Genomic DNA, 16475 nt, shown 5'->3' with positions numbered 1-16475 from the left:
TGTGGTGGAAAGCAGAATATCTCCCACCAAGAGGTGGCTCACTGGAGGAGAGGAATAATACATCTTGAAGCCAACAATCAGTGATTTACTGGGTCAGTGAATGGTAGTGCGGTAAGTTTTTGACCAAGACGACTCCCTCTGTCCTTTTATATCGCCATGGTAAGTCTTGATGGGGGTGGGGCTCGACTCACTGCAAGATGTCTGAGATCGTATGAAGTGGATCCTTATATGTATAGCACTCCCGATTTGGTCAAGGAGTGCGAGCCGCAATGAGGCGGCTTGGCAACAAAGATTGAGACCATGAGTGCTGGATACGGAGCCCGTGATCTTGATGTGAATGTACATATCGCTTCGCCATAAAGCAGGCGCAGCAGTCGAACTGAAATTACGCTTCCAGGGTATTTGCTTTCTTGTGCGGCCTTTTGTAGTCGATGTCACCGTTTGTTCCCAGTTCCGAGATCTGCTCCCAAAAGTCTAATGATTGAGTGACTTTCATTCTTTCGAGCATTTGCCACTGCAGCCTGAATCTGCCTTCCGATTGACGTGTCCGCTTTCACACTATTGTTATTATATTCTTTGGATCCTTAATTGCACATCACCTAGATGTCCTTCCTGACCCGGACTTCGACCTCCCATTGACCTGGTGAAGTCTATTTGAGTCTTCAATGATCTGTAAACGCTTATTTGGAAGTTTCCTTTCCTCTCGGTCATAGACACAACCAGATCAACTGGATTATGCCGAGGCTGTTGGTCCAAGGGCGGGGACAAGGCTGACGGTGAAGGGGATGAAGCAGATGAAAGTGAGGGGATGATCCGGCTTGAGCTTAGCGCGCCGAGCCTCGGCTTTTCAGCGAGCCTCGCGAAATGCAGTCATCGTCAGCAGGCAGGGTGGGTCACTCTTTCCAATGTCATCCTTTAATCCCATTTTCAGATGGAAAGAGAGGTGTTCATGTAACATAGGCTATTCTCTGGACTTCAAATCCCGTGACGTGATACGCACAGCACTCCATTCTAGTTCCTCGCACTCTCTGCCCTTTCTGAGAACGCACCTTTAACAATTTTCTTCTGCCTGACCCTTATGGGCACCGGGCGTAGCGTATTATGGAGATTGTGTCAATTCACCCCAGGCCTAGGGCTAGTGGTCGTTTGGGATCACAGAAAGTCAGGACTGGTTGCCTTACATGCAAGTATGTTAGTTGAACCTGCTTCCATTGCCCATTGATGAGCCACAGCTAATCCACAGGCAGGCGGCGCAAAGTGAAGTGCGACGAAGGCAAGCCAATTTGCAAGAGGTACCATAACATTTGAGTCAAGCCATATTTGAGAACACTACTCACCTGGATTGCCAGATGTGTAAATCTCGACCTCAGATGTGCCGGCTATCAATTATTAACGTTCTCGGAGTCAAGTTTCCGAGAATATCAGCCGAGGAGCCATCGTGCCTTACCCGAACAGATCTTGAGACCGTCTTTAGCATCGGCTGCCACGCCACGCCAGGATGTGCGCCGATTGTTATCATACTATCAACACCAGGTTTCTCATCAATTAGGAGGTTTTATGGATGGCGACTTTTGGTCTGTGACTATCCCTCAATTGGGGCAAAGTGAACCTGCAGTAGCGTTCGCCGTTGCTGCTATTTCAACCGCTTTCGAAAACTTCCAGGCGACTAGTGCTAGCTGTCATGGGGTCATGAGGGATGCAGCTTGTTTGACAGGCCGTTCCCTCGAGTTATACAACATAGCTCTCATGAAAACTTATGAGAGGGTTGCGCACCATGACGGGCAGGCTATGGCCATTCTTACATGCATCTTGTTCCTTTGCCTGGAGTTCTTGCAAAGTAATAAACAGCGGTCTAAAGGGCTCTTTGATAGACTGTATCAACTGGTCACACTTGACCACTGTCGAACGAAGCCAGATTCAAGGAAGCATGATTTGACACCAATTCTGCGATCGATGTATCGAAGAATTGTACTGCAGTCTTTGCTGTTTGCACATTCCATTCCACCTTACAACTATCAAAATTGGACACCACAAGTGCCTGACTTTCCCAGGGTCTTTCACTCCATAGCAGAAGCTCGCGATGATTTATACCGACTTCTTGCCGTGATGCACGACTTTTGCAAGCTTGCTCGCACCAACTCAGAGCCAAAAAACAACCATCTCAAAGCACCAGTGGCAGGTCCAGATGAACAGGCATACCTTATCTTAAAGCTCGGTGAGTGGCGGGAGGCATTCAATCTCTGGTGTGCAGACAAAGACCTAAGAGATGGCCGGACCATGCAATCCATTTCATTATTGAGACTGTACGATCACATCAGCATGGGATGGCTCATGAATCCATGGGAAGTATCCCAATTGCCATTTGATAATGCAATGGTGTATTTCAAGCTCGTCGTCGAAGAAGCCTCAAGAATTCTTTCCCTGGCAGGTTCAGATTCCGCTATGTCCTCATTCCTCCATTTTGAGATGGGCATTATGCCTCCGCTGTACTTCACAGTGATAAAGTGTCGACACTACGAACTGAGGCACCATGCACTCAGTCTTTTACGACAGGCGCCGCGACGAGAAGGGCTCTGGGACCGAGAAGAATTGGTCGCGCTGGCTGAACGGGTCATTGAATTGGAGGCTGCTCTAGCATGCTCTGAGGGACTGATTCCTGACGCAGGTCGTGTTTGTGATGTCTCCATGGAGCAGCAAGATCAAGGGATCAGTTTTAGCGCAATCTTTTCCTTCAGGTCGGAAGGGTTGACCGGGACAACCACCCGGATTCGACAGTCATGGACGTGGGAACCCAGGCATGGCAAGTTCGTTCTTTGTAATAACTAGATACTACAACACCCTGGTAGGAGTATAGCAGTAAACCTAGCCGCAGAATTTCCAGCATATGGTTACAAGCTGGTACAACGTAGCCTAGAGTGTACTGGGCGAAGCTCGGGGATTGGAAACATGTTCTCTTCAGGGTCAGACTAAACACGAAAGTCTTGCTTATGCGTTGAATTCTACAAGTGACATAGACCCATCAAGATGGAAATTTTCACTAGTCCACTCTAAAAGTACAGATATGCCCCTGGTCAAAGCACTTTGTCAGCAAGGCTACAAAGGGGGCTGCAGCATGCAAGGCACACAGTGTGGAGACGATCTTGGATACTAATACCCGCATCTGGAGATTTGTGGGTCTTGCCTCTGAATATTCGTACAACGTCCAGGGTACTGTCTCAATAATCAAAACAACTCCAAGGATGCTTCGAGGGAGCAATACTCATTAATGTTTTGTTAGGAAGAGAGAAGAAAGAATCTGAGTTTAGTAGCTGTTACGTGAGCAGAGCAGACAAACCGCCGGTCGATCAACGCAATGTCCGAGTGAGAGAAAAGTAATCATTGAACCATGGTCTCCCGCTCCTCCGACACTGCCAACCTCCATTAGTAAGTAATGAAGTGCAGAATCGGTCCAGGGGATCGAAGAGTTGCCCATAGGTGCGATTTCGAAGCCACTGCGAATTGTTGTTACCGACGAACCCAGGGGCCACGTACCCGGCCCACAAAAATCACCGACCACCATTCACGTTATATTCGATGCCCCCTCCCACCTTGAACTTGATTGCATGACCATCCTGAGTACAGTAAATAGAAGGAGATCGAGGGGAATTTTTTACAATACATCACCTTCCACCACAATTCCAGTCACGGCGATCTTTTTGCTACTAGCCTATTATCATGTGGGATATCGTCAGAGAGTCCGCCCTGGGACAATTACTGCGACTATTCTCAGTGCGGGGCGGGCTATCATATCCTGAAGAGACCCAGGATTTCAAGCTTCCATCAACCTATAATTCCGATATCGATAATGGAGAGAATTCCTCGCGCAGCTCAATCCGCGAACCCGAGAAAACGAACGAGCAAGACGCCAATGAGGCAAATGACTCCGCTGATGTCGAAGCGGCACCGACAGTTCTCCATCCATACACCAGTCGCGATCAAAGCCTTGCTCGAACCCATACCATTACCAGTGCAGATGGGATTGAGGCTGAAGAGATTGTCCCCACTCGCACCAGCGACGGTTTGATCTTGGTGACTTGGTATTGTCCGAATGACCCAGCCAACCCTCAGAATTGGTCTTCTGGTAAAAAGTTGTTTGTCACGGCTCAGATCTGCATTTACACCTTCTCCGTCTATATCGGCTCGTCGCTATATGTGGCAAGCATCCCCGATGTGATGGAATTATTTGGTGTAGGTGAAGTGACTGCGGCGCTCGGCCTTGCATTGTATGTCCTCGCATACGGAATTGGACCAATCCTCTTTTCACCAATGAGTGAGATACCTTTGATGGGCCGAAATCTCATCTATATCGTGTCTTACCTCATCTTTGTCGCACTTTGTGTGGCAACATCTCTGGTCGACAACTTTGCAGGTCTGCTTGTTCTCCGATTCCTTCTTGGTTTCTTCGGCTCTCCTTGTCTTGCAACAGGTGGCGCAAGCTTTGGCGACATGTACGCGCCTTACAAGATGCCATATGTAATCGCATTCTGGGCCGGAGGGGCTACGCTAGGCCCTGCACTCGGTCCGGTAATAAGCGGATTTGCAGTATCAGCCAAAGGCTGGAGGTGGAGTTCATGGGAACTTTTGTGGCTCTCCAGCCCAATTTTGCTGGTGTTAGCGATCTTCTTGCCTGAAACATCACACGACGCGATCCTACTGCGGAGAGCCCGACGATTGAGACAACGTACCTCACGCAGAGATCTCAAATCTCAGTCTGAGATAGATATGGCCAATCTCACTCTGCGTCAGATTGCACAGGAGGCGTTGATAAAACCGTGGCAAATCAACGTCCTTGACCCGGCTGTACTCTTCACCACGATCTACACTGCGTTGGTGTACGGAATTTTCTATTCTTTCTTCGAGTCATTCCCGTTGGTATATCCAGTGATTTATGGCTTCAACCTCGGAGAGACGGGGCTTCCATTCCTTGTTGTTTTGGTGGCGTTGGGGATTTGTCTCTGTGGCTACTGCGCCTATTTCTATTACCATGCAGAGCCCGCCATGCGCAATCAACCAGGGTTTGGATCACCCGAAGCCCGTCTAGTCCCAGGACTTTATGCATCGTTTCTTGTTCCGGTTGGATGCTTCCTGTTTGGTAAGTGAACTCTCGCCCTGAATAAGAAGGGCTCACGTTAGATTATCACCAGGAAGCTAACAACTGTTATCTTCCCAGCATGGACAACGAGGCGCTCAGTTCACTGGATGGCGAGTGTGATAGGTGTAGGACTCAACATGTGTGGCACCTTCACGGTAATGCAATGCATGTTTCTGTACCTACCTTTCACCTATCCAAAGTACTCTGCGTCTTTGTTCGCAGCCAATGACCTGGCACGAAGTAGTTTTGCCGCAGGAGCGATACTTTTCTCTCGTCCAATGTTTATTACTCTGACGGTACCTGGTGGAGTGAGTCTCTTAGGCGGACTGACGGTGGTATGCATTGGAGGCATCTTTATGCTCTACTTCTACGGGGCAGCGATGAGAGCACGCAGTAGATTCGCAGTGGGTTAGGGAAACGTCAGCTAATCAAAGGTGCACTTGTTTGACGCGGCTGAAGGCATCTGATCATCAGGAATTCATCCTTTGAAAAGGTAGCCAGCTATCTACTAGTAGGTCAACACTTGTTGTTTTATGTGGTAGCGCGGTGGTGGTAACTGGAATTGCAGAACTGACGTAGTGTTCGAATCTCCTCTAGCTTGAGTCATGTATCAACCCCACGTGAGTCATGAAATATAATTACCGAAGTACTTCCGGGGAACCTTCAAATTATCCGTCTGCAGTGGCTCTGACTACGAGACATGAGCCTGATGTTCAACCAACATCCTCTATTTCTCTCATCCTACTTCTTGCATCCTCTATCGAGTGTTTGATGATCAATATGACATCACAATGTCTGATCAGACTTATCGCAAACCCGTGATCTTTGCCTTAGCGAGTACGATAGTGTTGACTGCCACCTGCTCCTACTATGCGTACACTCAATACCTCTCTGTACAGACCAAAACTAAATCGACACCTGAACAGCAGGGTTCCCTTCACCGCAGTAATGCTGTGCGGAGGCCTAGAACCAGGCGGAACTGGCGTCCTGGATTCCAGCCTACTCATCTCGATTTCAATCCGGTGGAACAAGCCCTAGCCCACCTCCACGAGCGAACCAATGATGGTGTTGGCTATGGAGTGTATCGCAATACATACCTCTCCCCCTTTCCACCCGAGGTCTCCGTCTTTGATTTCAACTTGCTTCCCAATAACCTCGAATCGATATACCAAATTCTCTTGACACCAAGTCTAGTCCCACGGGCTTACGAGCTCCCCCCTGACCATCGCCAATCTCTCCGATATCACATTCACAGCTTGTTTGTGCAGAATTTCCTCGACGAGGAGTTTCCAGAAGGTTACATTATCGGAGATGATGATATGTACCGTCTCGCGACCAGGGTAGCGCTCGCTGGAGTGGAAGAAGAGATTGTACTTGAGGCTGTTCTTAGATTTGATCAGGGCATGCAGCCTTTTACTGAGTCGTGGGAACCTCCAGCTCCAGACCCTGAATTGACTGCGTGGCTTGAGGCAAGACTAGAACCAGGAACCACTCCAAGCATACCTCCCCCACAAGCCATGGAACCAAATGAGTCTATCGAAGTTGAAGTGAGACTAAATCCCAATCCACCCAATGCAAGAGACCCTCCAACTCGAGCCAATTCAGCGTTCGAGGATATAGAGTTGCGTGATGCGCTTCAGGCTTTGCACGATCGGTCAAGGGATGATGACGAAGAAAGCGAGATGTACATGAACAATGACGAAGACACCGAAGGCAGTCAAGTCATGCTTGACCTATTGTATCACATTGCCGGAGAACAGGCGCGCAGGGAGGGAGCGATTCATCGAGGTGTCGAGTGCAACAGTTGTGGCGTACATCCCATCCAAGGCATACGGTATCATTGCGCCAATTGCTTCGATTTTGATCTTTGCGAGAGTTGCGAGGCCAGCTCTGCACATACGAAAAGTCACGTCTTTTACAAGATTCGCATACCTGCTCCTTCGAGAGGTCATATCAAACAAGTTGCCCAAAAGTGGTATCCTGGAAATCCCAATGCATTCTTGACAAACTTGCCAAAGGAGGTGTTGAAACCCCTGCTTGAAGAAACGGGCTTCGATCGGACAGAAATCGATGCACTTTATGAACAGTTCAAGTGTCTTGCAGGGCACTACTGGAACACGGATCCCACAAATCTCGGACTTGCTATTGATCGTAAAGGTTTCGACGCTTATTTCATTCCCACCACATTTGATAAGCCGTCTCCGGCGAATTTGATCTATGATCGCATATTTGCATTCTATGACACTAACAACGACGGACTGATCGGGTTCCAAGAATTTATTCATGGTCTTGCCAGATTACAGAAAAAATCTCGTCATGACAGGCTGGAACGGATCTTTAAAGGTTATGATCTAGATGCTGACGGCTTTGTGGATCGCAAAGATTTTTTGCGCATGTTCCGTGCATATTACGCTTTGAGCAAGGAACTGAGCCGTGAAATGATCAACAGTCAAGACGATTTCGGCTATGTCGAGGAAGAATTTCGTGAAATCATTCAGGGCAGCCAACCCATAAGCGCCGCATTTGGTGGAGGGCAACTATCTGGCCACGAATCGAGAACTGGACAAAACAAGCAACTCCAATCCAATGGTGATCTCCTGCCAGTTCGCGGAGAGAACAATGTTCTACAGCCTGATTCAGATACGCACGGAGACCGTGCACGAGCAATTGGCAATGCCGCATTAGGTGACCGGACCAGAAATCATCCATTCCGAACCTTTAGGCAAGAAAGTGTTGAGGATGAAGCGTTGTTACCTATATCAATACAGAGTAACTTCCATGAGTCCGGGTTTGAAGATCTAGACGAAGCGACCGAATCCGAGTTGGCTGGGCCTGATCCACCACTACAAACTTACGGTTGGCCACCCCCAATGTCACCTGAACCTCGAGACATCCTTGATGCACTTGGGCAGGAAGTGTCTCTCGACGATATTACCGACCCAGTCGATCGATCCCGAGTTTTGTACGCCCAGTCACAGCGACTAGATGCAGAATTCGACGAGGTCACCGAAAAGTCTCGAAAACGTGCCGTGGAGGATAGGTGGCAACGAAGGAGATTTTATCTGGACGAGCAAGAGGGCATGAATAAGCCTGCTGGTTATACTGAACCCGACAGCTCTGACGATGAGGAAGAGGGAGAGCCATCTAATTCGAAGCCGACCAAGAGAATCAAGGCTGGTCCCCGACGACAGTCTATGCAATCACGGTCGTCATCAAAGGTGCGGTTTGACGACAGCGCCATTGACACCGACTATGAAACCCGGTCCAATACGTCGTCGAGGAGTGTCCCTGTCAACGAAAGATGGGGTGGGTATGAATTGGGGGAGGCAGAAGCTGACATTGGCAAGGACATCCTGTATCAGGCCGTTCAGCAAGGATTCAATGAGCTGCTCGATATTCTTTTCAAGGACAAGGAAGACGAGTGGCTGTGTGCCCATAAGTCGCGGCACGCTCGTCGAAAATTACGCCATGAAACCGAGGAGTATGCGTTGAGTCTTTTGCCGCCAGAAGAGAAGGTTTCAGCGGAAGAGAAAATAACGCATAGGCTGAGAGCGGAAGAACTTCTCATGGCTGCGGAGAACTATGTTGAAGCTGAAGAACAGATTAACAGCCAGGCAACGGCCGGTGAAGTCGAAAAGGTGGATGTGGCCGGTCCTTCGTCGCCGGCAGCGCAGCTGAGCGATCCCGACGATCACATCGAACTGATGTTTGGCTCGAAATCTCCCTGCAACTCCAACCAAGAAACGAAATCCGACAATTCATATCACGATCCGACACTCCCACAATATAGACCCAATACCGACGATGATGCCATTTCCGTCAGTGATTTGAGCCAAATTTCGAGCATCTCTTCCGAAGATCTCCCCAATCCTTTTACAGGCGATCCAGCCGAGGCGCGGCTTGTCTACGAAGAGTGGACTCGACATGATCAAACGGACGAAGAGGCTGAGCAACGAGGAGGATACGGGAAGCTGAGCTTTGGCGAGTTCTGCCTAAAGATGCGACCTGAAGACGAGGTAGCTGAAGCATTAGGAGTCAAGACTAAGGGCGATGAAGGTCGGAAGCGATGGGAGAGTAGTGCAGACCTCGGAAGACTGGCATTTGTGGGTACGTGGTTAGAGATGGCCAGTTTCTAGGAGAGTTTGGCGTGTACTATCAACTTTCAGGTACCTAGTACCGAGCATTGCAGTGGATTGTGATGATTTACGATCAAGCAAAAGTGATACCCCTCATGGACAGGAAAAGGCTTTTTTTTTTTCAACTACATACATAACATTGAGCATCTTGAGTTGAACAAGGACATGATGATTCTCAAGTGTACTTGCTTGTGTCCATGGATTGACAATGTGCTGCGTGTCTTAAGCTTAAATAATTGAGCTGCAGCTAGTAGATTTAGCGTTCACTAGTCTATCCACTATAAGCTTGTTCGCCAGTGACTGTTGGAAACAACCGCGCTAATGCTAGTCACGTGCTAGGCTAACTTCAAACGCGGTTTTTGCTCCACTTGATGATGAGCGCGAGTCAGAGTTGGATTTGTTTCACATCTGGAGGCGCAGTCAGTCTACAACTCCCCCACAAGATGCCAATCCATGTCACAATCGCCCTTGGACCACCAACAATTCCCCTTGTATAGCTCACTCAGTATATACGCCTAACACATTACAACCCAGACTTTACTGTCGCCTGCTCTGGCTGCTGTGCTCACTCCCCTCAAAACAAGCGAACAGCACGCCTTAGACTCTTTCTTCCGGCTCTACATTCAAGCCCCTCCACCCATCTCGGGCACTCTCAACATTCATCCCCCAAACTGGCGCTTCCTCCCCCTTCTGCCTGATCCTCAGGCTACTGTCAAATCATGGGAAATATCAGTAGTAGGCCCGAGGATGGTTCAGTACTGCACCTGAAGGATCAATCCCGTTGTATGTCATGCCTGCCCTACAACGAACGACAAAGCTGACTCCTCCCAGTCTCCATCAGCTCCATCATTATCAGCAATGGTCGCCGCAGAACAGTCCTAACCGTCACTCCTAACGCATATCCTGCCGCTCGTCTAGTTGGAAAGCCTGATCCCATCGAGTTCAGACCCATATCTTATGTCCAGGTATATTCCGCCGCCTATACACCACAATTCGCTGTACAGGAATCTGACTGATGTTCTCAGGATCCCGAATCCATCAACCTATCATTCCTTCCCAGGCTTGATCTCGAAGATGAACTTGACTTTCATTTCACCTTTGTGAGCCGCCAAAACTCGGCTCCGCTGCCCGCTACCCCCTCGACTGCCACCGCTTCCGTGGATACCAACATCACTGGGTTGACCTTTGCATATGCTCAAAACACAAGAGATTTGGACACTCTAATCACCAGGGAATTCCATGCCGACCCCAATCTGCATAAGAATTCAAATGTCCAGCTGATTGGTGATTTTGCTACCAGCGGAAGTCCTGCAGTCACATATGAGTGGCATTGGAGGTGGAAGCCTCCAAAGTCCTTTGAGGACAAGGGCGGCGGTTGGCGCAACTCCTGCAGCTTTCTCGAGTACGACTCCAGGGCACACAGACTGAATACCCTAGCTTCTTTCTCCTTCTGGGTCAACAACAATGTCCCCGTGGCTATGACACCTCTCGCTTCCCCGGGCTTGGAACTCATAGTCCCAACCCAGAGGGCTCGAATGCCATCCTCGCAGTCCTATCAATCTACTGTCAGCGATACCGAGGGACCAACCTCGATGGATTATGCAAACCCGCCATCTCCTCACATTCAGTCGACAGAATCTGCGCCCAATGCCCCACCGATCATACAGCCACCGCCAGTAATCGATGTTCAATGTGCACGGCCTGGTGATGATGTGAGTGCTGTTGAAGATGGACCTGTGTTTAGAGCTACCATGAAATCTCTAGAACAGAAAACCGGAAACATGAGAATACAGATCAAAAAGGTATTGAAGCGCGCTGAGGCTGCCCAACAAGCTCAAAGTGAATACAATCAGGCGATGTCTGCCTTTCTTGGGGCATTACAAGAGGCTTCAGCTTCAAATGCCACGGCTTTCAAGCCTGCCATCGAGCATTATTTTACAAACATTGCTCAACGTATCCTGAAATACGAAAAAGAGAATGGAGTCCTGCTCCAAAAGCAAATCATCGATCCCATCACCAAACTCTATAATCTAGACATCAAGCAAGCAGACACTAAGAAGAAAGATTTCGAGGACGAAAGTCGCGACTACTATGCTTATGTCAGCCGTTATCTTGGTCAACGACAAGATTCTCTAAAAGACAAGAAACGGGCTGAAAGCGATTCCAAATACCAAAATAAGAGGAAGAACTTCGAACTCAAGCGATTTGACTATTCAACCTTTATGCAAGACCTACACGGAGGTCGTAAGGAGCAAGAATTGCTCTCGCAACTCACAAAATATGCTGATGGCCAAACGAAATCGTTTCTCGCAGCCGCCAAGCGTGTCGAAAGTTTGACCCCAAGGCTAGACGCTCTTGTCAAAGAAGTCCTTGAGGCTGACAAGGATTACAAGCTTCAAAGAACTGAAAGAGAGGAGAAGCGTCGCAATCTTGAGAAGAATGGTCCCTCAGCCATGGAGCCAGAAGCTGCACATCAACCTGTGGCTACACCCAACCAGAACTCAGTGCAGAATGGTACCGCTGGTTATACTTCTGACACAGATCTCTCAAGGGCAGATAGTACAAGCTCACAATTCGGCGCCTCATCTGTCAAAACATTATCTCCAACGTCTAACTCAAACACGTTCCATAACATTCCGACCACAGCACTATCCACTTCGCCTGGAGCGTCGTCTCTCACACCAACGCCGAGTAAATTCAAGGGTATTCGCGACCTTGACGAGACTTCTGTAATTTCCAGCGAAAAGTCCTCAGGCGGCCAATACCGGAAAGAAGGGTTGCTATGGGCTTTGAGCAGACCTGGATCACATATTGATCCCAAAGGCATCAATAAACAGGCTTGGCACAAGTAAGTTGTTGTTTTTCTGGAAATGTTGACATGTAACTAACTCCCACAGATTCTGGATTGTTCTCGATCAAGGTAAATTATCAGAGTATAACAATTGGAAAGACAAGTTAGACTTGCATCGGGAGCCTATCGATTTGCGAATGGCGTCCGTCAGAATGGCTCGAGATGCCGAACGAAGATTCTGTTTCGAAGTTATCACGCCCCAATATAAACGCATTTACCAAGCAACGACCGAAGACGAAATGAACAACTGGATCCATTCGATCAATAATGCCTTGCAAAGTGCTATGGAGTTAGGTACCCAAACCTCACAACCAACACGCAAAGAAGCTATTGGTCGTGAATACGGTCAAGTTCTCACTGGGAAAAGCTCATCACAATCTGGTCCCCACAGCTATTCTCAGAAAACGGAGACTTCAGGAGTCGGAGTCAGCCGAAGAATTACTGTTGGTGCCCGGCCTACGTACACACGTACAAGCAGCAACAGTTACGATGAGAATCCCTCCAAACTGCTTGATCAAATCAGAAACAATGATCAAGGGAATCAATTCTGTGCGGATTGCAATTCCACTTCAAAGGTTGAATGGGTTTCTTTGAACCTTGGTATAATATTATGTATCGAGTGTGGTGGTATTCATCGTTCGCTTGGTACCCATGTCTCGAAGATTCGTTCACTCACATTGGATGTACACTCGTTCACCAATGACATTGTGGAGCTCATGATGCTGATTGGAAATCGAATCAGCAATATGGTTTGGGAAGGCTTACTGGACCGAAACCTCAAGCCCGCTCCAACAGCGACCCGTGATCAACGGCTGAAATTCATCACGGCTAAATATGTTGAGCGGGCTTATGTTGAACCAGTTGGACAATATGGAACTGCCGATGATGCATTATTAACGTCGATCAAAAAGCATGAAATCCAAGGCGTTCTTCTCAACATTGCCCGACGAGGAAACGTCAATGCACATGATCGGTCTAGAAACACTCATGCAGTATTTCTGGCTTTAGCAGCAGCTGATCCTGCGCGACCTGTTTCATCTCACGCAACAAGTCCACAACAAGCCTCAACCATTAAAGCATTTGCCATGGCAGAATTGTTAGTTCAGAATGGAGCGGAAATTCCTACCGAGCCACCTCCAATCCCACTCTCGACCGCAGCCCAGATGTATATAGAACAGCGAAATTCGAGGGCGATATCTGGGAACGTTAGCGATACGCTAGGCCCGCTCCCAATGATGATGAAGGCCTCGCCACTTCCGTCTGATGGTACCAGTCGCCTACAGAAACGTGGCAGCGCCGGTGCCAGGTTCGCCGGCAAGGTGACAGGACTGGGTGAACGATAGCACCGTTATAGAGCTAGTGTTGAGATTGAGCTTGGTGCTCCCCTCAGTCTATGCGATTCTGCCGTGGGGTTTTATGATGACACGAATGAATGACGAGGAACTGGATATCGGGTAATAATGACAGAAGGGCACGATATTTGGACACTGGACATATATTTCTCACACGGAAAGACAGGCATTCACTCTCATTGGGTTCCCCCTATGTTTGTGTGCTCAAGCTCTCACTCCGTGCCGCACGGAATAACCTTGGAAAAGGATGGTTTTTGTTATCATTGTTCTTCGCCAATTCAATTGGATAGAACGTCGCGCTATCCCAAATCCCCTTACTAATGTTACATGCAGTTGTACTTTGTGTATAGTCATCCCTGATGAAGAAAGCCGGCACGGCATGCTTGGATATGCGTGTCGCAATAATACATGATCATATATCGATGAATGAACCAATATCGACCACTATGTGCATGTACTAGTTGGTATTCATGACGTGGTGAACAAGCTTAGTCTAGTCGTGGAGTTTTGCATGTTCGGCATGTCGACGAAAGAGAGTCAAAAGCCTCAGAACATGGATATCACACGGATATCATAATACACGAGCGCCAACGACGAGTTTCTGTCCCATTTTCCAGAAGCTTCCCACAACGCATAATGGTTCACTCGGTAGCGATTGTGGCAATCATAAAAGTAAATTGATAGGGCGTTGGATTTGCTGAGTATTGCTCAGTATCGGCATACATGACGGCTGTACCACTTCGTGGAAAATGAGAGTTGTCATGAACTCCACGGTCCCAATTTCGGTTACGGAGAGTCTATAGAGGAGGAATGAAAACCAAGTGGAGGGGAGCGTGCAGGAAAGACAAGAAAGGGGTCATGCTCCGTAAGTCATGATGCCGCTTAGATGATCGCCATCAAGGATGAGCCTTGCGAAGAGGATTTTAGCGAATGTTCTTAGTCTCTCGAGGGAGAAGAAGAGATAGAAATGGATATAAGCGGAGGAAGTGCATCCATCTGGAAAGAGCGCAATGCATTGCGAGAAGGAAAAAGGGGGGCGCGGCGCGAAGTCAGAACGAGCAATGTCAGAACGCGATTGATTGGAGTAACTTACCGTATGCAGGGGGAAATCCAGTGACCTACAAGCGTCGCGCATCTTTGAGCCTTCTGAGTTTCGCCTGCTGACTGCTGCCCGCGATTGGTTGGTGGAGGGCAAGCTCAATTATCGGCAGATCACTCGTCGAGAGCATGGCGTGTTCGTACTGATGACAAGCGGGACGGCTTGTGGAGTCAACCGGCCGGACGACGGTGTGGGTTGAGCCTGTGTGCAACGGCATGGACCATTGATCCCGGGACATGGGGCACAAAGCCTGAGGCAACAACGAGTGGGTAGCTTTGCATGATTGTGTATCTTCACAAGAAATTGAAAAAGCCAATCAAGGTCGTGATAGAACAAGCGTGGAAATCTTACCTTTGGAGGGACGTTGGGAGCGTGATCAGTTCCATTGATTCTTCCAATGAGATAATTTGATGGACAGATATATCGAGTGAAATCTAGGGAGATTATCGAAACGAAGTCTGATGGGCCTTGAGCTTGTAAGCACACTCTAGTATAGCGTTTTTCTCCTTGAGAGTTGCATGGAAGAGCCGTTTTAGCATTTGGATTGGACGGCAACTGACAGAGTGAGTGAAAAGGGACTGCAGGGACAAACGAACCAGTGGACCATGCAAGAGCAGTCTTGTTCGTTAGTAAGGAGATAGACGGGGATGCCGTTGCATCTCCTCGAAACACAGTCAGTCGCTGGTAGTTCGCCAGATCACTTCAGGTACCAGATTGCTAGCTTTCGACCACGGACCGGCATCTCGCTTCCGATGTAGAAGCAGGTGGTAGTGCGTTGTTGCAGATGCCAGGGACCAGTACGAAGGATAGTACTTTTGTCTCAACTATAAAAGGTACTTCTGAACGCGGTCCGAGATGCTGATCAAGCCCTATCGAGACTGTACTTCTCAATTACAAGGGTCGACATCATCCTGGATAGGAAACTGGCCAGGGAAGCTCGATCCGCTCATTGGTGAAGAGCCTGCATCAAAGACATGCATCTCATGCCATGCCTTTAGGCAGGTGTGCAAGCAATCAGATATCTCCGTCGACTTGCCACAACGTGATGCCCCTGCTTAGCCTCATGGCTACTGAACTTGGAGATTGCCCAATGACCAGAAAGATCAGGATTTTTCATCGCTTCGGCCCGCTTCTTTCCACAAGCGAGGTGGCATGACTTTGTTCACGAAAATCCATGGATACCTGGCTATTTCGTGCGTGGCAGAGTTTCTGTTGGTAAATTTTCGTTCGAGACCCGTTACGAGACCACACTCACACCCGTTGGGAAAGACTGTACATCAATGCCGTGAAAAGCAATGCAAGACGTGGCTACTAAGGGTCTCCCATTGCGGACGCTCCGTGTAAGGAGTGCCGATCATCGCAGTACTGAAAAAAAACGTCTGAGTAGGTCTCAGAGTGGGGTGGAACAAGCTGTTTGCGGAGCCTTGGGACGTACGCGGTCAACCAAAATACTCCGATTGTGGCGAATCAACTGCTAAACATCCACGACGAGAGCTTGTGTTCATCCTCAATCTGGTGGAAAGGAAGTCGAGTTTCCGAGACAGGTCGCAATGGTGGCAAAACTCGGAATTCTGACACCAGGAATCTGCACCAATCTGCGGTAGGGAAGACTCCCCTTCACACAGATAAGATAGAGAATGATTTAAGGCTTAGACGTTGGGACCGGCGTGACCGGGGAATCCAGATGTCTCAGAGTGCTCGATACCTTGACGACGTTGTGTAAGCATGTTCCTGGTGGTTCCTTGCGGAACATCTGGCAACGGATCAATGTCCGAAATGGAACAGCAGGAAGCACATTCTATTTCTGGACGAAGAAATGCGGGCATAGGAATGAAGATCATTCGTAATAGATGCCATATTTCATTGGGTACGTGTCGCAATGGCTGCGATGATCAGGAGGCAAATG

The 16475-nt window shown here is 48.6% G+C and overlaps 3 protein-coding genes across 3 annotated transcripts; all 3 read left to right on the top strand.

Moving 5' to 3' along the window:
* Positions 1 to 3714: 3714 nt before the first annotated feature.
* Positions 3715 to 5544, top strand: LTR84_004392 (uncharacterized protein; the record flags this gene model as incomplete). The annotated part of the gene is made up of 2 exons (XM_064847969.1): positions 3715 to 5131; positions 5210 to 5544. The coding sequence occupies 2 exons, from the start codon at positions 3715 to 3717 to the stop codon at positions 5542 to 5544; spliced, it is 1752 nt and encodes a 583-aa protein (XP_064704508.1).
* A 378-nt stretch (positions 5545 to 5922) lies between these two features.
* LTR84_004391 (uncharacterized protein) lies at positions 5923 to 9267 on the top strand (the record flags this gene model as incomplete). The annotated part of the gene is made up of 1 exon (XM_064847968.1): positions 5923 to 9267. The coding sequence occupies one exon, from the start codon at positions 5923 to 5925 to the stop codon at positions 9265 to 9267; it is 3345 nt and encodes a 1114-aa protein (XP_064704507.1).
* A 719-nt stretch (positions 9268 to 9986) lies between these two features.
* On the top strand, positions 9987 to 13461 carry LTR84_004390 (uncharacterized protein; the record flags this gene model as incomplete). The annotated part of the gene is made up of 4 exons (XM_064847967.1): positions 9987 to 10050; positions 10099 to 10232; positions 10293 to 12115; positions 12165 to 13461. The coding sequence occupies 4 exons, from the start codon at positions 9987 to 9989 to the stop codon at positions 13459 to 13461; spliced, it is 3318 nt and encodes a 1105-aa protein (XP_064704506.1).
* Between the last annotated feature and the right edge of the window lie 3014 nt (positions 13462 to 16475).

The sequence above is a fragment of the Exophiala bonariae genome (genome assembly GCF_035927105.1).
Source record: "Exophiala bonariae strain CCFEE 5792 chromosome Unknown scaffold_19, whole genome shotgun sequence".
NCBI classification, from domain to species: Eukaryota; Fungi; Ascomycota; class Eurotiomycetes; order Chaetothyriales; family Herpotrichiellaceae; genus Exophiala; species Exophiala bonariae.
Note: the sequence above shows the minus strand (reverse complement) of the source record. Positions and strands in the feature narration are given on the sequence as shown.